At 42.7% G+C, this 27,838-nt stretch overlaps 1 protein-coding gene across 3 annotated transcripts; it reads right to left on the bottom strand.

Moving 5' to 3' along the window:
- Window positions 1-18,653: 18,653 nt before the first annotated feature.
- Window positions 18,654-22,176, bottom strand: LOC311296249 (paraneoplastic antigen Ma3 homolog; the record flags this gene model as incomplete). Of its 3 annotated transcripts, none has more annotated exons than XM_084417919.1 (2): window positions 21,726-22,176; window positions 18,654-20,961 (listed from the first exon to the last, which is right to left on the bottom strand). In XM_084417919.1, exon 2 carries the CDS (start codon window positions 20,319-20,321, stop codon window positions 18,654-18,656), a length of 1,668 nt encoding a protein of 555 aa, XP_084274045.1. In that variant the 5' UTR covers window positions 20,322-20,961; window positions 21,726-22,176. The 3 variants fall into 3 exon arrangements, with proteins under 3 accessions (XP_084274045.1, XP_084274044.1, XP_084274046.1); XM_084417918.1 differs by having other exon boundaries at window positions 18,654-20,966; window positions 21,730-22,176; XM_084417920.1 differs by having other exon boundaries at window positions 21,730-22,176.
- Between the last annotated feature and the right edge of the window lie 5,662 nt (window positions 22,177-27,838).

Here is a 27,838-nt window from a genome sequence, read left to right as displayed (position 1 = left end):
AGATCTCAATGATGTCTTTGTGATGTTTGCAGAGAAGAAAGACGCAGAAGGTCTCACAGCTCAGGCCTAAAAGTCCCCATCGGTGCAGTGCGACTCACAATAGATGATTCTGATAAATATTAAAGCGATAATCAACAGTGTGCAAAAATGATCAGATAGGCACAACCATAAACCTATTTATTATTTAGGTTACAGTGGCTGAAGCCTCGATGAAACAGTGTCTTGCATCACGTTTGATTGACCACTTCCTGTTGAGATGCAGAGGAGAACAAAAAAGGTCAAAGCCAAAATGCAGTGTGCACACAGTCATCCTTTTTCACACGAATCAGTCACCCTTCTGTGTTAACTTCAACTTTTGTCATTTACGGTCTCTCAAAATTGTGATAGCAAATGACAAAATGTGTGTAGATAGTATTTTAAAATGCAAATGAAATTATTCAGTGAAAATTTTCACCAGGTTTTAGATATAATATATATATACTATATATATATGTATATATATATATATACATGGGCGTCGGAACCATTGTATATGGGTGGGACCGGACCCACCCACTTTTTAAGATCAATGATATTATACCCACTCATTTTTACCATCTCTAATTCAGCGCATTTGTCTGTTCGCTTTTCAGAGCGTCGTCAGTCAAATCCATTCCACTTGAGGAATTAAATTAAATATTTTTTTTAATTAAAATTAATAAATTAAACTCCATTTCCGCTGAATCGCTACATTATATTTCTCAACGAGCCGCAACTGACGAAAGTAACCGCCCGTTGTACCTTTCCAATCAAATATTGCGTTGCAAACATCAATAACAGCTTTAAGTTGTCATTGCTGGCAAATGACCATAGTATTAGGGGGATAATCCACGGATAGCTGTGCATTTAATGCACGACGTGGAGGCAAAGAACCGCCCGGCGTTAAGTGGAGTTTAGTTTACTTGTTTAATTAAAAGGCACCAGAATGAAATGGTATTTACTCCAGTAACATTTTTCTGGGGGAGGACCCACCCACTTTTTTTTTTCTTCCGACGCCAATGTATATATATATGTAAGGGATAATGTAGAGCGAGGAGGTTGTTATAGCGAATACAACCCCGACAGGCTGATCAGGTCTTGAATCAGCCTGAAGGGGTTGTATTTGCTATAACAACCTCCTCACTCTACATTATCCCGCTTAATTACATGGCTACCTACCAAATAAATCAATAATTTGACACAAAATATTGATTTAAAAAAGGAGTTTATTGATTTAAAAACGATTGTATTGCTTCCGCTACAGAAAATTGTCCGTTCCTTCCCTATGGTTAGAATCCTGCGTCCATAGCAACGCTCTGTTTTTCATGGCAACGGTGTGTCATACTTCGCAGCGGTCTGTTATCAAGAAAAAACAGACCGCATTCTACATTGGAATTCAACCAAGCCATGTAATAAATATATATAATATCTTAAAACCTGGTGAAAATGTTCAAATAATAGCCTGTGTATTATGTGTGTAGTGTATAGTGTATTATGGTCACTTCTGATGTCAAGCAAAGCTCTTTTGACAGTTAAGATGAGGATAAGGACAGTTAATGATAGCAGAGCTGTATACTGTAAATATTATGTGCAGAGTGTTTTGTAAGCAGTTTTAAATCACATGATTCACTAGTGATGCGTGTTGTAATTCAGGTCTTAAAACGGTTTCTAAATCTCAGAATTGTTTGTCGTTTACAGACAAACGCCAATAGTCTAAAAATGAGCTGAATTTAGTAAAAACCCCTAAGTTCACACATTTTTCACACTATGGGTTCTGGTAGGCCACCGTTTCCTGTAGATCAGAGAGATAGTGTTCTATACAGTTCTATTAGATTTACGCTGAGTAATCTAATGCAATGTTTATATGTTGAACTCCACTGCTGTTTAAAGGCCTTTCAAAAGGGCCCTTGTTTTAATGTTTTTTAGTCATCACTATGATTCAGACCGACCAAACTAGCTTCTATCATTAAACAGACAGTCCAGGGAAGAGCTTCCGTGTTTTACCACTTAATGTTTTGCCTACCTTATTGGTCGAGCCATGGTTGCCAAGTTACCGTTCCCAGATGGCCAGTGATATCTGATATCTTTGACAACTATTGTTTGCATACTGTGCGATATATCAGCATCACATGAAACACAAAGGACAGTGGGAATTTTTCATTCTGCATTACATGGGCGACAGACCCTCAGCGTCTCCAGTGTTTCCACACTCATTAACCATTTCTAATGATAAAGTTCCTCAGTAACTGAAAGCATCCATTACACTCAGAGGATAATGTCTGGTAATGGATGCCTAAGGGAGGAGCCCAATGTTTATCCTGTAACTTGATCTGTCTCCAGTAAGTGTGGTCTGATTAACATCTTCAAAATCCTCATGAGTATGGGTTTGGTTTGAGGGGCTTAGAAGTATAGGGAATGTTTGAACATAAAAGTGGGATTCCCTGATGTTTCCAATGATCAGTATCAGTACTATTGTGTTAGCATCACTGATCATGTAATGGGTTTACTGAAAAAAAATGTAGCTTATAAATCATACACCAGTTCATTTTCATTCCTCATTTTAAGACCTCCTTCTTTCCTTTCAAACTGTCCACTTCCTTGTTCTCTAACGGATCTGTCTGTTCTAATGTCATTCATCGAGGTACAGGGTATAGGAGAAACTGCAGATCTGTACGTGCACATCAATAGGAGTTTCGTATTTTTAATCTTGGTCTGTCACAGTTTCACTTGCCAAACCGCATCCTGTGTCAGAGGTCTCCAGGCAGACCATGTGAAATGACAGTGTGCTTTAAAAAAAGACCCAACTTCCTGTGACAAAGAAAAGCAGTCTACCATGTTTGTCCTTTCCTCTACAAATATTGACTTCTGGTCTCTGTTCAAAGAAACACACCTGTAACTGAGGGAACAATAAAGTACGTTAAACATGGTGCGATTCCCAGCATAAGACTAGCTATTGCATTTCTTTCTCTACCCTCCCCCTCCCTCTCAGTCTTCCGTGCACTGTTTATCTTCTAAACACGGGAAGATGGAGCCGGGGGAATTTCCATGGAAAAAAAAAAAAGGAAAGAAAAAGTGCAGCTGCATCATGTGCCGCCTAGGGGTTCTTACACAAGCCATGAAACCTCAAGCTTAGAAGAAGCAATAAAAGAACAGAAATTCTCAATTTAAAGGGAAAATTCACCCAGAAATTTTAATTCTATCACCCTAATGTCATTCCAAACCTGTATGAGTTTCTTTCTTCTGCTGAACAAAAGTAGAAATTTTGAAGAATGTCAGTAATCAAACAGTTGATGGGGTCCCTTTGACTTCCATAGTATAGAAAAAAAAAGTCCATCAACTGTTTGGTTACTGACATTCTTCAGAATTCTTCTAATTTGAGGGTGAGTAGCCTAAATGATGACAGAATTTTAATTTTTGGGTGAACTATCCCTTTAAGAGCCTGTCTTTAAAGTTGGTCTGACACCTAGTGGCGTCTTTGCTTTCAAAACCATAGTTTTCACTACTAAACACTAATAATGCCCTTAACTACTAAACAAACTCATTTCAAATTTCAGTTCACATTAATTATATAGCGCTTTTCACAATACATATCGTTTCATAGCAGCTTTACAGAAAATGCATGCGTCTACATTACAAGAGTGATCTATTATCAGAGAGGTAATAGCTGTGTCCAAGTTATGTAGGCTATTTCAGAAAAACGTCCACATACAAATCACGAAGTTAGCTAATAATGTATTAATTTAGGGCAGAGGCAATGAGGTAATTGAGGCAATGAATACATGTTAACAAATGATTAGGATATATAGAAAAAAAATAGCATTTGTGCAAAATTGTGGTTGATTCACTGGCTCATCATCATCAAATTCAACAGAAAAGCTTATTACTACCCGTTACTGAGGCGTTGCCTCGCAGATCAAACCATTTTACAAAATAGGTAAGTCATAAAATTTATGTAGGCCTATGTGCTGTAGAAGCTGTTTACATACTTCTAATGTAATTTTTCGCGTTTCGTACGATGACGTAAGGGGCTGCCCTAATCTTGGAAACCGGGAAAAAGCTCTTTATTTTCCCGCCGCGGTCATAAACACTCCCGCGATATCTTTGGTGCGCCCCGTCAAAAGCCTGCAGGGGCTTAACGTTCATAACGTAGAAGTTTAAAAACATTAATTTTCTGCCACCTTGTGGTCGTTAGATCAGATGTTATTTCTTCATAGTGATGATCAGGACATAAATCTGAATAACATTAAATTGTTACTTATTTGTAAATGAATAAAAACCTTTTTCATGATTAATAATAAGTAAATTTGACTTTTTTTTTTTTTAACTTTATTCTTGTTCAACCATTATTATAATGGCTTCCTTTAAAAAAACGCATTTTACTTATCATTATTTACAGGCCGCCAAAATACTCTCCAGCCTTCACTGAGGACTTTACAGAACTGTTATCAACAATTACCTCAGAGTTTGACTGTTTTGCCATTGCTGGAGATTTTAACATTCACATAGATAATGCAGAAAACAATATGGCAAAAGAAATCAAAACTGTTTTAAAAACTTTTGATCTGACTCAGCATGTACATGGACCCACACACAATCGTGGACACACTCTAGATTTACTTATCAGTAAGGGTCTAAACATTTCATCGATTGTTATTAAGGATGTAGCACTGTCTGATCATTTCTGTATTTTCTTTGATATATTGATCTCTCCTGCCACTGAAGCTAGATCTGTGTCTGTCAAGAAGAGATGCTTAAATGAGAACACTAGTGTCCTATTTATGAAGGCTATATCCTTAACACCAAGCATATCTGCTGACTCTGTTGATTTTCTCCTTGATTCTTTTAACTCAAAAGTTAAAGGTGTAATTGATGATATTGCTCCTGTTAAAGTCAGGAAGAAGAGTGGCAGACAAAAGGCACCTTGGAGAAACTCAACAGCAGTGCAAAATATGAAAAGACAATGCAGAAAAGTAGAGCGCATGTGGCGGAAGACAAAACTTGTAGTCCATTATAACATCTACAAAGACAGCCTTCATGCTTTCAATATGGAACTAGGCAAAGCTAGACAGACTTTCTTCTCAAATATTATAAACAGTAATTTAAACAACACACGCACTCTTTTTGCTACTGTAGAGAGACTGACAAACCCCCCAAGCCAGATTCCCAGTGAAATGCTCTCAGACAGCAAGTGCAGTGAGTTTGCTTCTTTCTTCTCTGAGAAAATCAATAATATCAGAAAGGTGATCAGCACATCCTTGACTTGCGCTGGGGTCAGACAGATCAAACCACCTGAGAAAGTAGTTACTATGTCTGATTTCAAAGAAATTGATGGCAAAATTTTGGAAGACACCGTACAGCACCTTAAAACATCAACCTGCGCTCTTGACACACTTCCAACATCATTTTTCAAAAGTGTGTTAAACAGTCTAGAAGCAGATCTTCTAGTAGTGGTAAATGCTTCACTTCTCTCTGGTAGTTTTCCAAACTCCCTAAAAACTGCAGTTGTCAAGCCCCTCCTGAAAAAGAGCAATCTGGATAAGACCATATTAAGCAACTATAGACCGATCTCAAATCTTCCTTTCATAGGCAAGATCATTGAAAAAGTTGTCTTCAATCAGCTGAACAAATTCTTATGCTCGAATGGATACTTTGACAATTTTCAATCTGGTTTCCGACCGCATCACAGCACAGAGACAGCGCTCATAAAGATAATAAACGATATTCGCTTAAATACTGACTCAGGCAAATTATCAGTGCTGGTACTACTCGACCTCAGTGCTGCATTTGACACTGTCGATCACAACATACTTCTGGACAGGCTGGAAAACTGGGTGGGGCTTTCTGGGATAGTCCTAAAATGGTTCAGGTCATACTTAGATGGGAGAGGTTATTATGTGAGTATAGGAGACCATAAGTCTGAGTGGACATCCATGACATGCGGAGTCCCTCAAGGCTCAATTCTTGCACCACTCCTGTTCAACTTGTATATGCTCCCAATGAGCCAAATAATGAGAAAGAACCAAATTGCTTACCACAGCTATGCAGACGACACACAGCTCTACTTAGCCCTATCGCCTAACGATTACAGCCCCATTGACTCCCTGTGCCAATGCATTGATGAAGTCAACAGTTGGATGTGTCAAAACTTTCTTCAATTAAACAAAGACAAAACTGAAGTCATTGCGTTTGGAAACAAAGATGAAGTTCTCAAGGTGAACGCATACCTTCACTCTAGGGGTCAAACAACTAAACATCAAGTCAGGAATCTTGGTGTGACACTAGAGTCAGACCTTAGTTTCAGTAGTCATGTCAAAGCAATAACTAAATCAGCATACTATCATCTGAAAAATATTGCAAGAATAAGATGCTTTGTTTCCAGACAAGACTTAGAGAAACTTGTGCATGCTTTCATCACCAGCAGGGTGGATTATTGTAATGGACTCCTCACTGGACTTCCCAAAAAGACCATAAGACAGTTGCAGCTCATACAGAACGCTGCCGCCAGGATTCTGAGCAGAACCAGAAAATATGAACATATCACACCAGTCCTCAGGTCTTTACACTGGCTCCCAGTTAAATTTAGGATTGATTTTAAAGTATTATTACTGGTATATAAATCATTCAATGGTCTAGGACCTCAATACATTGCAGATATGCTCACTGAATATAAACCCAACAGATCACTCAGATCATTAGGATCATATCAGCTAGAAATACCAAGGGTTCACTCTAAGCATGGCGAGTCCGCTTTTAGCTATTATGCCAGCCGCAGCTGGAACCAGCTTCCAGAGGAGATCAGACGTGCTCCTACAGTAGTCACATTCAAATCCAGACTCAAAACACATCTGTTTAACTATGCATTTACTGAATGAGCACTGTGCCAATGTTCGTCCGACTGTTTGTACTGTATTTTATTTTGTATTCTTCTAAACTGTTTTAATTATTCTTATTTCTTTTTATTATTTTAATTTCTTCTATGTAAAGCACTTTGAATTGCCATTGTGTATGAAATGTGCTATATAAATAAACTTGCCTTGCCTTGCCTTGCCTTCCTAGGGTAGGGTTTTGTGAGTTGATGCTATAATGAACTATTTTCATTGGCAGAGAGAGAGAGAGAGAGAGAGAGAGAGAGAGAGAGAGAGAGAGAGAGAGAGAGAGAGAGAGAGAGAGAAGGCTAAATACTAGGCCTATAGCCAAATTTGGCCTAAATTGTAAGTTAATCAGTCGCACGCACCCAATTGTGTTCGTTAAATGTTATTTTTTATAGGATGATCAGAACAGAAATCTCCCAATAGGAAATCTCAACATAATCTACTAAATCAGATCTTTTCTGCAGCTGAGAAGAATTAAGTAAATAAAGAGTACATTTCAGACTCTGTTAGTATATATATATATATTATATATATTTTAGTGATATATATGCATTTTAGTGATAGCCCTTTGAATAGTGAGGGGAAATTGCTGTTGCTCCACTCACATACACTACACAAAGCTTGAAACTATTTACATTGGCCAAATTTTCTCTAAAATGTAAGTTACTCAATAATAACTTGTGCTTATGTCTATCAGTGCAACAGCACTTCTGTGAGTGTGATATTACTTAATCATATGATTTGTGTAATTTACATCTTTAATTCCTTATTGGTCCATATCAGCAAATGCAGGCTCATTATGACAGAACAGTCTCACAATTATAAAAAACGATGTTATTTAACAATTCTGTATTTAGTGCGGGTTAAATATATATAGGGCCTATATATTTGTATTTTTACGTTTTTAAAATGTTATTGTTGCAGAATATCAAAATAAACAGGATTGTTTAACTTTGACTTTGCTGCCACCAAGTGTACTGAGCATGTAAAAACTAGTAAGAGGCAGAATCAAAGTAATACAATAATAAATAAAAAAAAAGTAACAACATTTTTTATTTGATGATGATTACTTGTTATTTGAATGCTTAGCATCTTACAAGAGACATTTCTATTTAAAATTTGTGCTCAATAGTAAAAATAAAAAAGTAAAAGGATTATGAATTTTAATAACCGCAAATGTATACTTTTTTAAAATAATGTTGGAGTAATTTTTACTAAAAAAAAATGAACAATTCAAATGTACCATTATAATTTATACTTGTATAAAATGTTTTTTTTTTTTTTTTTTTTTTTTATATTGTGAAAAGTTTGTATAAAAACTGCAATTTCCTTGTCTAACCTGGAGGGGAAATTTGACTGCATGTAGTTTGACTCGCAGCCTCTGTTAAACACACAAATACATCAGAATGATCATGAGATCTTCCATTGAGTGACTGGCAGGCTTTAATTTCATCTTTTATTCTATATATCCAATTCTGTACTTTCTCATCAAAATCTAGTATTCTTTGAATGGTGTAATTATGTGATGTCCAAAGCTGCTAAATGATGCTACACCAAAAAAAAAAAAAAAAAAAAAAATTTATATAGGCTATATATAATTATATAATTATACATCGCAACATCTTTTATTTTTGAGTCTTCTTCTCCTGTTTTGATACGGAGATGGAGGCTACTAGAAGATGTGTCATAGCGTATAACAGTGAACACATGGATAGTCGTAAAATTCAGTCAATGGCGGGGAAAGAGATTTGAAGTAAATTCCAATGTACACCATATGGACTAGCCTACACAAAAATCAGATACTCAGAAATAATCACATATCTGTCTTCTTTATAAATCAATATTTTCAAACATTGTAAGTTTATAAGAAGGTTGTCACAGTGTGGTGCAGGCAGAAGAAGATGATGAAGGAGAATCAAAAGTTCCAATGCAAACTTTTACTCACAATATAAATAATACAGGTACATAGAAGACAGAAGTTTCACACACACTAAATACGACAGAGATCAGACGATGAACAAGGCAAAACACAGGGCTTAGTGGAAAAAGATCAGGGGGGTATTCCAGAAAGCAGGTTATGTGACATACCCGGGTATGTTTGAGAGTAAGTAAGCGGATAACCTCAACTTTCGGTTCCAAAAACGGAGGTAACTTTCAGAGTAGGCTATGTTAGTAGTCATAGCAACTCACTCTCTGAACTTAACCTGCTCCGGAGCAGGTTATGTTCCAGGGTTAGTTTGTTTCAGAGAGGTGACGGAGCATGACGTGCCCTTTTGAAGACGATCCAGTGGATGTGGAAGCACAGATAATACGAAATCTTTACCGCCGTGAGAGGGTGATACGACCACGTATCGATGTGTTTACGTATCCAAATGAATATTTGCGGGAGCGTTACCGTTTTTCAAAAGAATCGTTAATTTATTTAACGAAGATTTTGAAACCATACACAGCAAACGTGACACATCGCGGATTAGCGCTTGTACGGAGCACAGTTTTGTGCATTGCCTTTCGCTTTGCGGCGGGGAGTTTTTTTGTATGGCGATGCAGAGCATGTGGGAAAGCAACTGTGTGTAGGGCTGTTCGTACAGTAGGCTATGCATTGCACTCAAACGGTTCCTACACACTTTTGTGCAGTTCCCTGGCCATAAACCACTGAGGGTCATTAAAGAGGAATTCCACAGAGTGGCGGGTTTGTCCGTTCTATGATATTCTATGACAGACCATTTTAGTTACATAGCACTACTTAATCTATCCATACTGTATACAGGCACAATAATTTTAAATGTTTCTAATTATATAACTTTCAATTTCAGGGTTCCCAAATGTGATTGGGTGCATCGATGGAACCCACATTCCCATTAAAGGGATACTCCACTTTAAAATGAAAATTCTGTCATCATATACTCACCCTCATGTTGTTTCAAACCTGTATGAATTTCTTTCTTCTGCTGAACAGAAAGGAAGATATTTAGAAGAATGTCAGTAACCAGACAGTTTTTGGTACCATTGACTTCCATAGTAGGAAAAAAATATACTGTGTAACCAATGGTAGCCTACTTGTTACTGACATTCTTCTAAATATCTTCCTTTGTGTTTAGCAGAAGAAAGAAATTCATACAGGTTTGAAACAACATGAGGATGAGTAAATGATGACAGAATTTTATTAGAATTAGTGCGCGTACACATGAAGGGGGTGTGGAGGAGAGAGAATGAAGAGGGAAGTTTGAATTATGGCCGACACACGACCAAAGATACGACGTTCCGATGAACAAATTGCAAAGAAGAGGGACAAGGATTAGGAACGCGTGAAGTCCCGAATTTACATCGGAAAAATCTTCAAAAGGTGGCGAGAACTCCGCTGGCAGAAGGGCTTCCAATCTGACATTCAGGTTCCTCTGTTTTTGCAGAACAGGTAGGTAAATCCATTTTTCTTTCTAAATTGACGTTCATGTTCGACCAACCCAACACAAGGATGTAATTAGCTAGAACTATGCAGTCAGCGTTAACTTTGGTGAATACAACATATGTTTCTGGCAGCTAGCGATCAATCTCTATTGTAAATGATCAAGCAAATTCACAGTAGGGCCACAATTTGTGTGAATGATTGTTTTCACCCACTGTTTGTTTGGAATTTGAATGTTCATTTATAGGCTTTTGACAACTTTGACTAAATTTGTTTACGCCGCCGCCGTTGTTTATGCTCACTGGGAAACGCGAAGCTAACGTTATCTTGCTATTATTGCGTCCTTGGATGGGAGCTATAGTTATAACCTCAGGTGGCGAAACAATTTTAAGATAATGTTTCTCTTTTTCTTTATTCTGTTCTGCAATATATAAAAGCATTTATCTAACTTGGTGACATTACACATTGAATGAAGTATCAGTAAAACTCAACTTTGTTGTTTGTAGTGACTACTTTGACTTTCCTTTATGCCGGAAGGGTGGGGAGGAGGGAGGAGACGGGATGAGGAGGAGGAGGGAAGGTCAAGCTGGCCTCCGTTTTGTTTGACAACAATTCGAACGTCAACAAGAAGTTACGTCTCCCGACATCGCTTAGAGCACCTTTAATCATTTGATAAAATTGTTATTCTTTTATCCACAAATATCATTGTCCAACTTGTATAGTCCGCTGATTCTACTCACCTCAAAGCGGATATAATGCCGCCATCTTGATCACTGTGAAGAATTTGTGTTCGTTTTCTGACTCCATTCAAAGTCAGAGACATTGCCCATAAATAATTATTCACACATGCACACGTTGTTATTACTTGTTAAATATATATTTGTACATTCATTGAACTTATTCATGTATATATGAATACTTATTCAACTTATAAATGTATCAACAATAGGTTGTCCTAAATCAACAAGGCTATTAGTTTCCCCATGTTTTTGTCTGCCTGTTGCTGCCTTCAGCAGAGACTCTTCACAATGTTCTTCTTCTTCTTCATCAAGATAATCCGTGTCTAAATGCATGCTGTTGTTTTCAGTTTTGAGTGTGAGTCACGTTACAAACGTTTGCGAATCATTTGAACCAGTAATTCGGAGTGTGTATAAAATAAACTGCAAAAGTTTGGCTATGTGATTTCAGTGAACAATAATGTTTTGAAATCTGCTGAACTGTCAATGGTTATACTATAACACCTACTATACAGACATTTCAAATTATTAAGTGATTTGTAAATTACATTTAATAGATTACACTTTTAATAAAACATTTGCAATTGGTTTGTCAAAGGTGTCATGGATGTGGCTGAGTTTTCGTTGCATTTACACTGTCTGACCAGTAGAGGTCACCAGTGTGTGGCGTTTCGAGCCACAGTGAATCATTTTCCGAAGCAATACGCTCTATGCACGAACGCTGCTGACGTATTTCCGGTAGAATCTCAGCCAGCGTCTTTACTTCCGCATAGGGTGTTCTATTGAGAGTGAGGAGTCACGTGCCGATTTGGGTTGATTTGGGCGGGGTCTGAGCCGGTCGGCCATGACGGTAGGAGACGCTATCGTTGCCAGGGGCAACGCCTTCAGAACTTCACAGAGGCGTCTGTAACCCTTTTTACGATATAATAACAGAGTAACAGGTAATTAGTTATCTTTAACAGTATTTGGACCAGTAACAGAAGATGCTAAATCCTTAAGAGCCAGTGGTTTGACCTCAATAAAGACAGAAAACAGTAATTTGCGTCATTGTGATCACTCTTTGTTTAACAACAGGAACAATAACAAACAGTGTAACAATTTAGTTCAGAGAATGTACCTGAAGAAATAAGAAAATAATAAAGCCGGCATAAGTTTCCCTTAAAACAAAAGAAATAAAACCCAGTTCCAAAAATAGTCTTATTGCTCGTTGGGGCCCTTTTTTTTTTTGGTTGAATCAGTGTCGTGACAGTATCAGTATGCCAGTGCTCGTGGATCCTACCACACAATCCGTGAAGGAGAGAAAGTGAGACTGCGCATAGACTTATGCTCGTGGGTCTGTGGCTCGCCACCCAACGTACGCTGGGAATCTTTCGGAGTTTCAGGGTGTGAACATCCAATCCCAATCCAACCGGAAGGCTTCAACTCCAAGTCGGGCGTGACTTCCGATCCATGTGCGTCACTGGAATGAATCTGGCAAAAAAAACCTGACCTATGGGTTGGCCAGAGGAAATCCAAAAGCATTCATATCATTACAATCAGCATTACATTCATATTCTGTCTATCTCATGAATTATCACCAATCAATAACATTCCACTTTATATCAATTGGTTCAAATCATGTTCTCAAGAAGGTTCAGTCGCACGACAATAATATATCAAGTATCAGATTCAAGTGTTTATAGTAGTGAACTATAAATATATCCTAAAGCGCTTTTACATCCATATTCATTCATTTTAAACAAAACCAGTTTCAAGTATTAATGGTTATTGCTACACAAGGTAGTAACAAACTCACAATACAAATACAATACGAATTTAACTACAATTTGTGCAAAACAAATAATGCAAGAACATTAATAGAGATTTAGGAGGTACTAGTAAGGCTAAGCGTGCTTATCATCCCTCCCTGCACCGGTAACATTGAGGGAATGCACTAAAAAATTGACCTCTTAAATCACTGACAAGAAATTCACATACATGTGCTTTAACACCTTTTTTCCTTTTACACACATAGTAAACATATTGATATAGATATTTTTTGCAAGGATAAGAGCGCATGTAGCACTGAACAACCAAACTAGCAGGATAGATAGGCTCACATTAGCAGCATTAACATTGTGACACAGCATTGAGTAGCTATTACAGCCATTAACAGCCTTTCTAAACGGCAGCTTATCAACTGTTACCGTTTCCAGCATAATTAGTTCCTTTACAGGTAACCTAACAGGTCTCAGAGTGTTTTTCTCACTCACCGTTGAGTCAATGAGTGGGTCTCTCTAAATTGGCTGTCTGATCAGCGGCAGCCGTCTGCCGATCGCGCTTCTCCTATGGATGGTAATTGATTCGGGATTCAGCTAGGCAAACAAAACAGCCATGCAGTCTTTCAGTCAGGAAGTAGCTAACAGGAAGTGAAGGCGGAGCTCGATTGCCTGAAGTTTTGGAGCTCAGTGATTGGTCAACTCCTCACAAAAAGGAGCATGGGAATTGTAGTGTGAACAGCTTTTCAAGGGGGAAATCGCTCTTTTTCTATCTTTTTATGCATTTGATCACTTATTGTAGATGGCGTTTTTTTCCAACCTTTTTAAACAAACACTTATTTATTCGTTGTCATCACTTAACTGTTTTTTCTTTTAATACATAGAAAATGTACTTTGATTAATTAACTTAAAACATTTATCTCAAGATTTGACTAACTTTAAGAAAGGGATTATTATGCCAAGACTTCGTTTTAAGACCTGGTTACACTCTCCCCTCCTGAACTCATGTACGTCCCTGTACATGGAAGAGCTCAAATGTGCTTTATCTGAGGGGGGTATGGGAGGAAAGGCGCAGAGACTACTTGATCTTCATTCAAAACATCGGACAACACAGTGGTCAACCCATGGAGAAACGATTTAACAACTGTGACCAATGGGTTTCCGAGTTCAGGATAATCCAGTCGCCTTGACGGTTGACGTTCCCTTTCAGATCTCCTGACAGGAGCATCTGTGACTGCCATTCTCTCTGCTTCCTCTCTGGATTCAGTTCCATCCATTTCCGGTTTCTCTCCTCCCACAGACTTCTCAGTCTTTGTCCTGTCTACTTCCTCCTCACGCTCTGACATGTCAGAAGACACCGACTGCTGTTCATTACAGATGTCATTGACAGCATCAAGTATGGTCTCTTTCTCCACAGGATGCACTTCAGGTAAGTGGGTATCAGGCAGGTTACTTTTAATGGGGTCTCTTTCAGGTACTCGGTCGATTGGGGCGATGTTTTCAGTAAGTAAGTATTCTGTATTACTGCAATGGCTGGTAGGTCTACTAGACCTCAGAGGACTGACTGGGGCATCGGTAGACATACCCGATGGACTAGACAGTTCAGGGGAGCAATCTACGGTATGGGCATTTACTGGGCTCTCGACAGAACAGGGACCTGGAGATACAGTATACTGCCTATGTCGTTCATTAGACAAGGATACTTTGGGCTGTGCTAGACCTTCATGGACTGCGGGGATGAACACATTTGAGACCTCACTGAACCAATGGATTGGGATGGATTCATCCTCTTCTTCCTCTGAAGGGTCAGCATCCAGAACAGGATTTGCACGAGTTGCTATTCTGCGCTTTGCAGGTTGTTTGGCAGACTTGCTGCTTCCCTCCATAGGTAGGAATCCACATGGGAGGAGTAAGTCCCTGTGCAGGGTTCTTAATGGACCATCACCGACTTCGGGCTTGACAGTATAGACAGGTAGGGTACCTGCCCTGCTCACTACTACGTGGACGGTAGACTCCCACTTGTCTGAGATCTTATGCTTCCCCCGGATGCGGACGTTCCGGACTAGCACTCGGTCTCCAGGCTCCAAGTCTGAAGCGATCACTCGTCTGTCGAACCGTGTTTTGTTCTTGTGTGCGGTCTTTGCAGCATTACTCATGGCTAACTTGTAGCTCTCCTCAAGCCGTGATTTAAGGTTCTGCACATATTCGGAGTGTGATGTGTGTTGCTTGCCATGCAGCGGTAGTCCAAATGCCAAATCGACTGGTAGACGGGGCTGGCGCCCGAACATCAGTTCATAAGGTGTGAACCCCGTCACATCGTTTTTAGTACAGTTGTAGGCGTGGACAAGGGGTCTGACAAAATCACGCCAATGGGACTTTTCTTGGTTCTGAAGGGTGCCGAGCATATTAAGTAAGGTGCGATTAAACCTCTCCACAGGGTTGCCCCTGGGATGGTAGGGTGTTGTTCTCACCTTTTGAATGCCGGCCACTTGACAGAGTTCCTTTATCATGCGGGATTCAAAATCCGGTCCCTGGTCACTGTGTAGTTTTTCTGGCATTCCATAGTGCACCATGAAGTTCTCCCACAAACACTTTGCCACTGTACGGGCCTTTTGGTTGGGAGTGGGAATGGCCACTGCAAATTTCGTAAAGTGATCCGTGATCACAAGGATGTCTTTAGTTCCATTTCTGTCAGGTTCAAGGGAAAGGAAATCCATGCATAGAAGTTCAAGGGGTCTTGTGGTCCTGATATTTATTAGGGGTGCAGCTCTCTCTGGAAGTGCTTTCCTCCGCACACACCTGCCACAAGTCCTCACCTTTCTCTCCACATCCACAGCCATCCTTGGCCAATAGAACCTGGTCCGAATAAGGTCCAATGTGCGGTCAACTCCCATATGACCCATATGGTCATGAAGGCTAGTCAAAACTGCGCCACGAAGCTCAGCTGGGAGGACAAGCTGGTACGTTGTTTTGGGACCTTCTTGGCGTCGTCTGTATAAGACATTATTCACAAGTTCAAGGCGGCTTAACTCTCTTAAAAAGAAAGGGAGATCAGGAAGTTCATTTCGCAAGGTAGGGGGTGGTGTGTCACCTGTCTCAATTTGGGAAATGACGTGTTTTATACACTGGTCGGCCCTTTGTCTATCCACCAGTTCTGCTTCAGACAGGTGAGGGACGGCGGGAAGTTCACCAGACTGGTCTGCTTGTTGATAGCATTGGGGCACCGCATCTGCAGAGACGGCAAGGCATTCGACTAAAACAACGTTTCCACTGTTACTGTCATCAACTTGGGTGCTGTAAATAAGTTGTCTTTCACAGATTGCTTGTATGACTTCCTCGTTAACAGCATTGGCATTATCTGGGTCAGAGAGATGGTCTTTGGTGAACTGGAAAATGCGTTCCCTCTCTTTCTGTGACTTTGGGTCATCCTCCAAGGCTCCGTGTGGCCTGCGTGACAGACCATCAGCATCACCGTTCTGTTTCCCAGGTCGGTAGAGAAGCTTGAACGAGAATGTGGACAATGCTGCCAGCCATCTGTAGCTCGTCGCATCCAGTTTAGCTGAGGTCAATATGTAAGTTAGCGGATTACTGTCAGTTACAACAGTGAACTGATTACCATATAGATAATCTGCAAACTTTTCGGTGACTGACCACTTCAACGCTAAGAATTCCAATTTATGCGCCGGGTAGCGACTTTCACTCCGTGATAACCCTCTGCTCGCATATCCAATCGCTCTCAACTGGCCCTCCTGTTCTTGGTACAAAACTGCACCAAGTCCAGTGGTGCTGGCGTCAGTGTGCAGTACATAAGGTTTCTGAGGATCTGCAAAACCTAGCACAGGGGCGGTGGTAAGTTTTTCGATTACAGTCTCAAACGCTTGTTGGCAAGCAGGGGTCCATCGCTCCCCAAAGGGCTCTTTTGGGTCTCTGTACTCTGATCTTTTTGTCACTTTAGCTCTCTTTTGGGAAGGTGGGTAGCCAGAGGTTAGCTCATGGAGGGGCTTCACAATATTGGAGTAACCTTTAACAAACCTCCTATAGTACCCAGCGAACCCGAGGAAAGATCTTAATTCTCGCAGGTTCTCAGGGACGGGCCAAGTCTTGAGAGCAGCAGTCTTTTCTGGGTCAGTTTGTACTCCATTTCTAGACACCACATGACCAAGGTATCGGACTGATGTCTGAAAGAAGGCACACTTTTCTGGGGAAAGTTTGAGGCCAAACTCTTTGAGACGGGATAGCACCTTCATTAACCTCTCCTCGTGTTCTTCAAGGGTCTTGGAGAATATGATTAGGTCGTCGAGAAAAACTAGTACTTCTTTCAAGTGCATGTCTCCCATGCATTTCTCCATTAGCCTTTGGAACGTACTAGGTGCGTTAGTCACTCCTTGAGGCATCCGATTAAACTCCCAGAAGCCAAGTGGGCACACGAAAGCTGTTTTTGGCTTATCTGCCTCTTCAACCTCTATCTGGTAGAAACCAGATTTTAAATCGAGGACAGAAAACCACTGAGAGCCATTAAGTGCACAGAATGTGTCCTCTAGCTTTGGGAGAGAATACGCATCCTTTATGGTCTGGAGGTTCAACCGTCTATAGTCTATGCACAGGCGGACTTGGCCATTTTTCTTCCTCACAACCACGATTGGTGATGAAAATGGAGACTCTGAATCTCTGATGACTCCTGCATCGAGGAGCTCCTGGATGTGGTTTCGAACGGCCTCAATATCCTGAGGGTGGATTGGTCGTGCGCGCTGTTTGAAAGGAGTGTCGTCTGAGAGTTTTATATGATGTGTCACTTTGTCTGTTCGGCCGAAATCTGCATCATGTTTTGCAAACACGTCATGCATGTTATTTAGTTTCCCTGTGATGCGTTCTTTCCACACAGGCGGGATAGGGGACTCACCGAAATTAAAGCTCAGAGTGGACTTTTGGGAGGGCTCTGCTTCCGCCGTCTTTTTAGATGGCTCAGCTGACTCTGCATTGTGCTGCTTTAACAAGATGGTCTGGTAGGTATGCATTTGGGCTATTGTGCTCTTTGGGGGAATGACAACATCATGATCAGACTCATTACAAATTATGACTGGTAACTTATAGGGTTGCCGGAGGGGAAGATCAACCAGGCTGGCCTTAACAAGCAAGCCACCCGGCAAGGAGGGTAAGTTTGTGTGTTCGATCAGAACAGATTTCTCATTCTGGAATCCACTAACAGGGGAAACTCCCTCAAGTACGACAGTTTTGCCAGCTGGAACAATTTGAGCGCTCTTCCCCAGTAATTTCACAACACCTTGGGGCTCAGGATGGGTTGTCTGGTTGTGTCTAACTTCAAGTACTTTAAGGACTGCTCGATAGCCGTGTGGGATAGGCTGATGTTTCACCCCAGATTCGGAACAGATGTTGTAAAGGACATCCAGGGTGTTGGTGCCTATAAGCACAAGGGGCTCTGTAATGGTGTTAAGATTTGGGACCACTAATGCAAGTGTGTTTACTTCAATTGGTGCTCCAACAAACTCTTCCGGGAAAGTTACAGCTAGTTCAATGTACCCCAAGTAGGGGACAGACTGTCCTGCTGCTCCTTCTACCTCTAAGAGGTCATGGAGTGGCTTAATCTCCTGTTCTGAGAGATGTCGTTCATAAAATGACTGTGGGATAGTTGTTACTTGTGAGCCCGTGTCGAGCAAGCAGGTAACTTCTTGATCTTTTATGTTCACAAAAGCTGTACTTTTCGTACCGATGAGTCCTTTAGGAAACTTGAATGGGGGGCTACTGTCTGATTGTTCAATGCTGGTGCATGCTTGTGAGTTGACTATGAGGTTTAAAGCCGAGGGACATTGATTTGTCTCAGCCCCTGTCTGTCCCACCACAGGAGCCGTTAGTCGTTTAACTGTGAGCTGGAGTTAGCCTTCATTTCCCACTCACTTAATCTCTTCTCCAATTGTTTTCGTTTTTCAGCCACCAAAGCAGGATTGGGAGCTTCGGTACACGTAGAGGAGATATGCCCATCTTCTCCACACTTAAAGCAGTACCAGGGCCGGGGTTTGTTCGTCTGCTTTGTTCTTATCTGGGTTTGCATGTTTGCATTTGTTTTGTCTGGTGTTCGGCTCTGGGGTTTCTGTGCGGTTCCTTTTCTATCTTTCTTTTTCTCTGCCATGAAAGAGGTCAGCTGGCTCTGCAGGGTGGCAACCTGCTTCACAAGGTCTTCAATGGCACTGGGACATACCTGTGGTTTCTCCTTTGGGTCTGCGCATGCACATACACTCTGAGACTGAACTTGGACTCGTTTTGCGGCACCTATATGTTTCCTCATGCGGCTGGCTTTAGCTTGCTGCCTGTCTTCCTCTGTGCGCAACATCAGCAGGAGCTCTGCAAATGAAGGCGGGTGACTTCTCGCCTGTTCAAGTTGCAGAGTAGAGAGCAGAGCACTGTCCCAACACCCTCTACAGAACTGCTTTAGAAGGTGTCTGTCAACTTCTCTTGGTGCAACCCCACCCCTTTTTACTACAAGGTTTAATGCGACCTGCAGCCGATGAAGGTAAGCGGAAGCACTCTCCCCTGGGTTCTGGAACGTGTTTAAGAAACGCGCAAAAAGTTCTTCCCCATCCTCAACCGCGCCAAAAGCCGAATCAAGTAGCTGCAGGAAAGTTAAAGGGGGTGAATTGGGCCGTAATCCTTTGACCACATCAGCTGCAGGTGGAAGCAAGCTCTCTACAATCTTTCTGGTGATCTGAAGGGGAAGTATGTTAGGATCATTTAGCAGCAGTTCAATATGGGAGCGCCAGGTGTCATAATCGGTCTCGTTATTGGGCCTGGGAGTCTTTCCAGAGAAGGAGCGGAGCCTTAATTGGGGCTGAAAGTGAGGGCTGATTGCTTCGCTCCTTACAATGTGTTCAACCACAACCTTTTGAACTTCTGGTGGATTCATGTCATTTGCTGAAAGTGAAGGGGCTGTACCCACACTGTTGGTTGGGATGGTGCCAGGGGGAGGAAGGCCATCATTTCTGTGAGCGGTGTCTGAGGATAAGACAGGGGGGTGCTGTTCAGTGGAGGTAATGGTCAGCTGGGTCTCAGTGGGGGTTTCAGCATGGGCAAGAGGAACTTCCTCTGATACAGAGCTCATTGCTTCAATATCTTTACTAATCTGGGATATCACTCCTTTAAGCACATGTCCGTACTCAGCACCGCTAAGTTTGGCTAAGGCCTTAAGTTCTGACAGGTAAGTTTTGGTAATATTACCACTGATTTCAGTTTGGTACGCACTGCTCAAAGCTCTGATGTTGTAAACAACAGAGGGGTCATCTTGCAAGGCATATTTGTATGGCAATATTCCACTTAGTGTTTCTAGAGCTGTGCCGTGCGTGTACTCAACGATCAGGTTTTGGTAAAATTCTGATTCATCTTCATCAACTAGAATGGTTCTTTTGATAGACCCATATTCTTTAAGGAAGTCAACAACCTGTTCATCTTGGTCTCCTACTTGTGTTAGCCCACTAACAATAACTGCGTTTGGGATTTTAACACCACACCTCTGTACAAAGTCCATATTGGACACGTGTTCAATATTGATATTCAAACCAACTGGCTCCTGGCTGGCTCGCCAGAGCTGTAACCCTTTTTACGATATAATAACAGAGTAACAGGTAATTAGTTATCTTTAACAGTATTTGGACCAGTAACAGAAGATGCTAAATCCTTAAGAGCCAGTGGTTTGACCTCAATAAAGACAGAAAACAGTAATTTGCGTCATTGTGATCACTCTTTGTTTAACAACAGGAACAATAACAAACAGTGTAACAATTTAGTTCAGAGAATGTACCTGAAGAAATAAGAAAATAATAAAGCCGGCATAAGTTTCCCTTAAAACAAAAGAAATAAAACCCAGTTCCAAAAATAGTCTTATTGCTCGTTGGGGCCCTTTTTTTTTTTGGTTGAATCAGTGTCGTGACAGTATCAGTATGCCAGTGCTCGTGGATCCTACCACACAATCCGTGAAGGAGAGAAAGTGAGACTGCGCATAGACTTATGCTCGTGGGTCTGTGGCTCGCCACCCAACGTACGCTGGGAATCTTTCGGAGTTTCAGGGTGTGAACATCCAATCCCAATCCAACCGGAAGGCTTCAACTCCAAGTCGGGCGTGACTTCCGATCCATGTGCGTCACTGGAATGAATCTGGCAAAAAAAACCTGACCTATGGGTTGGCCAGAGGAAATCCAAAAGCATTCATATCATTACAATCAGCATTACATTCATATTCTGTCTATCTCATGAATTATCACCAATCAATAACATTCCACTTTATATCAATTGGTTCAAATCATGTTCTCAAGAAGGTTCAGTCGCACGACAATAATATATCAAGTATCAGATTCAAGTGTTTATAGTAGTGAACTATAAATATATCCTAAAGCGCTTTTACATCCATATTCATTCATTTTAAACAAAACCAGTTTCAAGTATTAATGGTTATTGCTACACAAGGTAGTAACAAACTCACAATACAAATACAATACGAATTTAACTACAATTTGTGCAAAACAAATAATGCAAGAACATTAATAGAGATTTAGGAGGTACTAGTAAGGCTAAGCGTGCTTATCATCCCTCCCTGCACCGGTAACATTGAGGGAATGCACTAAAAAATTGACCTCTTAAATCACTGACAAGAAATTCACATACATGTGCTTTAACACCTTTTTTCCTTTTACACACATAGTAAACATATTGATATAGATATTTTTTGCAAGGATAAGAGCGCATGTAGCACTGAACAACCAAACTAGCAGGATAGATAGGCTCACATTAGCAGCATTAACATTGTGACACAGCATTGAGTAGCTATTACAGCCATTAACAGCCTTTCTAAACGGCAGCTTATCAACTGTTACCGTTTCCAGCATAATTAGTTCCTTTACAGGTAACCTAACAGGTCTCAGAGTGTTTTTCTCACTCACCGTTGAGTCAATGAGTGGGTCTCTCTAAATTGGCTGTCTGATCAGCGGCAGCCGTCTGCCGATCGCGCTTCTCCTATGGATGGTAATTGATTCGGGATTCAGCTAGGCAAACAAAACAGCCATGCAGTCTTTCAGTCAGGAAGTAGCTAACAGGAAGTGAAGGCGGAGCTCGATTGCCTGAAGTTTTGGAGCTCAGTGATTGGTCAACTCCTCACAAAAAGGAGCATGGGAATTGTAGTGTGAACAGCTTTTCAAGGGGGAAATCGCTCTTTTTCTATCTTTTTATGCATTTGATCACTTATTGTAGATGGCGTTTTTTTCCAACCTTTTTAAACAAACACTTATTTATTCGTTGTCATCACTTAACTGTTTTTTCTTTTAATACATAGAAAATGTACTTTGATTAATTAACTTAAAACATTTATCTCAAGATTTGACTAACTTTAAGAAAGGGATTATTATGCCAAGACTTCGTTTTAAGACCTGGTTACACGTGACTAAAACATTCCAGAGCTCTTTCATTTTCGCGCATTTATTATTTTCGCCCATTTATTATTTCGGCGGGACAGAGACGGATCTACGAATACGAGAAAGTAAAGCAATGCAAAAAGATAAGGCGAAAGAAAAGGGACCTTACAGGAACAAGCTCACACCAAGCACAAAACAGCGGTATTTGGAGAAGCTCTCAGGCATCCAAAATATCGACCCATACAAGCTCCCTGCAGTGGAATGGCACAGAGACCTGGACCAATTACCTCCATGCACATATATGGACATCGTGAATTACCTTGTTTTTGGTGTAAGTTACTACACAATGCAGGAGTTTAAAAGCCACAAGTCTTTGGAAAGTTACGAGGCTTTCTGCTGTGGCTGGGTGCAGGACTTGGCCATCTACAAGCCTCCAGGTGGTGAAAACAGCGTTGTACTGGCAAAGTTTCTTAACATGCGTTTTAGTGTGTTGTAATTACATGGCATTTAGCAGACACTTCTTGACCAAAATGACAAATTAATTAACTGCGACTGTTTCGTAAACACTAGATTGTAACGAGATGTTCAATGTACACAAACGTTTCCAACATGTTTTGATGTAGGCTAAAGCTGTGTATGTTTAGGTATTTAGTTGTAATTTGATTTTAGCCCAATGACACTGTCACGATCCGCTCAAGGTAAAAAGCAAGGTGGATCCAAGTGCAGTCAAATTGAGGTTTATTAAGGGTAATCCAAAAGAGTAGTCAAACAGGCAGGGTTCGATATCCAGACAGGCAGTACAAAAACAATAAACAGACTCAGGCAGGGAACACGGTAAACCAAACGCGGTGTGACATAAACAACGATACACACAGGACATGGAACAAACAGGGCTTTAAATACAGGAACAAACTAGATGACAACGAGAAACAGCTGGGAACAGATAACAAACACCTGTGCAATCACACATACAGGAATTGTGGGAAAGGTAGTTCTTGAATGACACCGTGGGGAAAGGAGGACATCTAGTGGATACCAGGGGAACACAACCAGACACTGTGACATAACCCCCCCTCTACGGAGTGGCTCCCAGACACTCCAAGACCGGATACAGAACAAAACAAAAGTTCAGGAGGGAGGTGGCAAGGTGGAGGATCAGGGGGAGGGACGGGGGGCCAGGTCCATGAAGGGACACAGAAACAGGGGGTAACAGACTCAAAGGGGGCCAGGGTGACACAGACAGTACAGAGGGGGAACAGGGCGAAGCAAACAGTTCATCGGGCGGCCGGGGCGAAGCGAACAGTCCCTCGGGCAGCCAGGACGGAGACGTCAGATCATTGGGCGGCCGGGGCGGTGAAGACCCCTCGGGCGGCCAGGGCGGTGAAGACAGTTCATCGGGCGACCAGGGCGGAGCAGACAGTTCATCGGGCGGCCACGGCGGAGACTTTCCCTCGGGCGGCCACGGCGGAGACTTTCCCTCGGGCGGCCACGGCGGAGACTTTCCCTCGGGCGGCCACGGCGGAGACTTTCCCTCGGGCGGCCACGGCGGAGACTTTCCCTCGGGCGGCCACGGCGGAGACTTTCCCTCGGGCGGCCACGGCGGAGACTTTCCCTCGGGCGGCCAGGGCGGAGACTTTCCCTCGGGCTCAGGCACTGGAACTGGCACCACCGGCTCAGGCACAGGAACTGGCACCACCGGCTCAGGCACTGGAACTGGCACCACCGGCTCAGACGACCCCTCGGGCTCGGGCACTGGAACTGGCACCACCGGCTCAGGCACTGGAACTGGCACCACCGGCTCAGGCACTGGAACTGGCACCACCGGCTCAGGCACTGGAACTGGCACCACCGGCTCAGGCACTGGAACTGGCACCACCGGCTCAGGCACTGGAACAGACACTGGCTCCGGCTCAGGAACAGACACTGGCTCCGGCTCAGGAACAGACACTGGCTCCGGCTCAGGAACAGACACTGGCTCCGGCTCAGGAACAGACACTGGCTCCGGCTCAGGAACAGACACTGGCTCCGGCTCAGGAACAGACACTGGCTCCGGCTCAGGAACAGACACTGGCTCCGGCTCAGGAACAGTCTCTGGCTGGGCAGATAGTATAAGAGGAACCGATAAGGCGAGACCCTCGGATGGCGCTGGCAGAGCGAGGCGCTGGGGTGGTGCCGGCAAGGCAAGCCGCTGGATCGGTGCCGGCAGGGCGAGACGCTGGGGTGGCGCCGGCAGGGCGAGACGCTGGAGAGGTGCCGTCAGGGCAAGCAGCTTGGGGACGGCCTCCGGGACGACAGCAGGCTGCTCTGGGACGACCTCCAGGGAGACAGCGGGCTGTTCGGGGACGACCTCCAGGGAGACAGCGGGCTGTTCGGGGACGACCTCCAGGCCATTGGGAAGGTAGGAAGTCCTCCTCCTCCTCCGCCGTTTCCGGACCACCGGACTCGAGACCACCGGTACTGGGACCACCGGCACAGGGACCACCGGCACTGGGACCACCGGCACTGGGACCACCGGCACTGGGACCACCGGCACAGGCTCTGTGCTGGACGGGACCAGCGGTGAAGAGGGCTCAGGCTGATGGGATGCTATGAGCTTGTGGAACCCCGTTCGGCTGATCCTCTGGGCCCTCTGTGCTGACATGAGCGCTGGGTCCATCACGCTGGACCTTAATCTAAGACGCCCAGATACTGATCCGGCTCCGGGCCTGATAGGTAGCGGCGATGTGTTCTCTCGGCCGGGCAGTGGCGATGCATTCTCTCGGCTGGGCAGCGGCGATGGACTCTCTCGGCTGGGCAGCGGCGAAGCATTCTCTCGGCCGGGCAGCGGTGAAGCACTCTCTCGGCTGGGCAGTGGTAACATCTCGCTAGGAGATGCCGGCGAAGCTGGGGTATCCCAGTGACTACGGTGGTGTAGATACCTCGTAAACCCCCAAAAGTCAAGGATCTCCAGTCCCTTCATCTCCCATTGCGGTAACGGGTCATCAAGACAGTGGTTAAAAAGGTCCTTCAAGGTTGCATCATTATAGTTCATGCCTCTCGATAAGGTCCAAAAAGTTTGAGACAAACAACTCACTGTCTGACCCTGCTGGTGTAGGGCCATTAAATTTTGGAGTCTTCCCCTCCTCTCCTTCTCAGTGGTGGGGGGAAGGATCCGAAACCCCATACTGCTGGATCCATACATGGTGTATCGTTCTGTCACGATCCGCTCAAGGGAAAAAGCAAGGTGGATCCAAGTGCAGTCAAATTGAGGTTTATTAAGGGTAATCCAAAAGAGTAGTCAAACAGGCAGGGTTCGATATCCAGACAGGCAGTACAAAAACAATAAACAGACTCAGGCAGGGAACACGGTAAACCAAACGCGGTGTGACATAAACAACGATACACACAGGACATGGAACAAACAGGGCTTTAAATACAGGAACAAACTAGATGACAACGAGAAACAGCTGGGAACAGATAACAAACACCTGTGCAATCACACATACAGGAATTGTGGGAAAGGTAGTTCTTGAATGACACCGTGGGGAAAGGAGGACATCTAGTGGATACCAGGGGAACACAACCAGACACTGTGACAAACACATACTGTACCAGGTTTTTGTGTTGGGTGCTGCAAAGTGGACAACCCAGTTCTGGGTTGGCTAGGGTAGTTAAATGTGTGATTGCAAGATGTAAATGTCCTGGTTAGATTAAAGGGTTAGTTCACCCAAAAATGAAAATTCTGTCAGTAATTACTCACCCTCATGTTGTTCCAACCATGTAAGTCTTTCGTTCATCTTCGGAACACAAATTAAGATATTTTTGATGAAATCTGACAGAATTTTGACTCCTCCATGGCTTCCAGTGTGACCGAAACTCACCGGCCCAGAATAGTTATTAAAACATCGTTAAAATAGTCCAAGTAACTACAGTGGCACTACATTAAGTTTATCATGCGACGACAATACTTTTTGTGCTAAAAAACAACAAAAATAACGACTTTATCCAACTATTAGTGTTCCTCAATGTGGGCCTCTGACGAGAGTTCACGGGAGCGCCAGGATGCATGCGCGAGAACTGAGCTTAAATACTCCCAAGGAGTGAGCAGTCAGTAACAAGTAGTAGTAGAAGAAGAACGCCGTAAGCTCAGTTCTCGCGCATGCGTCCTGGCGCTCCCGTGAACTCTCGTCAGAGATGTTTTCTGAACTCTCTGACAGAGATGTGACAACGAGAACTGCCCAGTCCAGTGGTATCACTTCAGTTGTGTGGGGCTTGTGGACAGACCCTCCGCTGACACGACATGGTTTTGCCCTTCTTGTGCTGAATAGTGTTTTTTTGTTTTTATGTTTTTGTGTTCTTTTGCACTAATAACAGTATTATTATTTTATTATTATTACTACTACTTATGTTGTCCATGTTTACATGCTGGAAATATTTATACTTTGAATGCACACGTTCTTTTGCACTGTTTTTGTGTTCTTTTACAGTGTTAACAGTATTATTTTATTATTATTATTACTACCTATGTTGTCCATGTTTACATGCTGGAAATATTTATACTTTGAATGCACACATGTTCTTTTGCACTGTTTTTATGTTCTTTTACAGTGTTAACAGTATTATTCTATTATTATTATTATTACTTATGTTGTCCATGTTTACATGCTGGAAATATTTATACTTTGAATGCACACGTTCTTTTGCACTGTTTTTGTGTTCTTTTACAGTGTTAACTTTTCCAAGAGATTACACTCCCCCCCCGTGTAATACTTCACTGTGTTATCATCACCACTCAGAAAGTTCTCATTCATCCAGTACTCATCAAGCTCCCGCTTCAGCTCTCTGTTTTCTTCCAAAAGATTGTTGATAACATCTCGTCTAGATGTGCAGAGTCCACATTCCATGTCCTGGGCTGGCGGTGGCGGCTGCTGCTGGTGGTCCTGGGCTGGAGGTGGCGGCTGCTGGTGGTCCTGGGCAGGCGGTGGCGACTGCTGGTGGTCCGGGGCTGGCGGTGGCGGCCGCTCCAGATGCTGGGTCCTGCGCTTTACTTGCCGCTGATATCTCGCTCCATCTGTTTCTTTAACATCATTGTGGCCTAACCGCAGGGATGGTGTCCAGTCAGGGTGGTTCTCCAACATCTCATATGATGGTTTACCAACAACAGAATAATTAGATTATGAAAAATCTATGTAATCAATGCTTTACACTGGCAACAAGGTAGCATAATGTCATGAACAGAATCTCAACTACTTTTTAGTTAACATTAATGGTTGGCCATTGAGCATTTTCGAAGAGGCAACAGTTTTGTTAGATAGTTAGCTAGGCAGCAACTTCAGATGCACTTCAGGGTTTGCAACAACATTAGGTAACCTACACTTCGTAGCTTTAAGAGATAACAACATAAAGACATTTTTTAGAGAACGTACCCGAGTGAAAATGCAGAGAACACACTCTCATCGACTGGGGGGTGAGATCGAAAGTAAGGTCCTTTCTTCTTATTGCAACCAACCCATCAATCCGGCGTCTCCTCGTCAGGTCAGAGACTTGCTCTCCCTGATGCTGTGTCCATTTCGGTAACCTAAAAAACTGTATTCCATTGATCCTATGTTTTCCATGTGTATCGTGTGAGGTACTGGAGCAGTTTTTAACGCAGCAGTGACTT

The sequence above is a fragment of the Rutilus rutilus genome (assembly GCF_951802725.1).
Source record: "Rutilus rutilus genome assembly, chromosome: 8".
Lineage (NCBI taxonomy): Eukaryota > Metazoa > Chordata > Actinopteri > Cypriniformes > Leuciscidae > Rutilus > Rutilus rutilus.
This window is presented reverse-complemented; position numbering and strand designations above follow the sequence as displayed.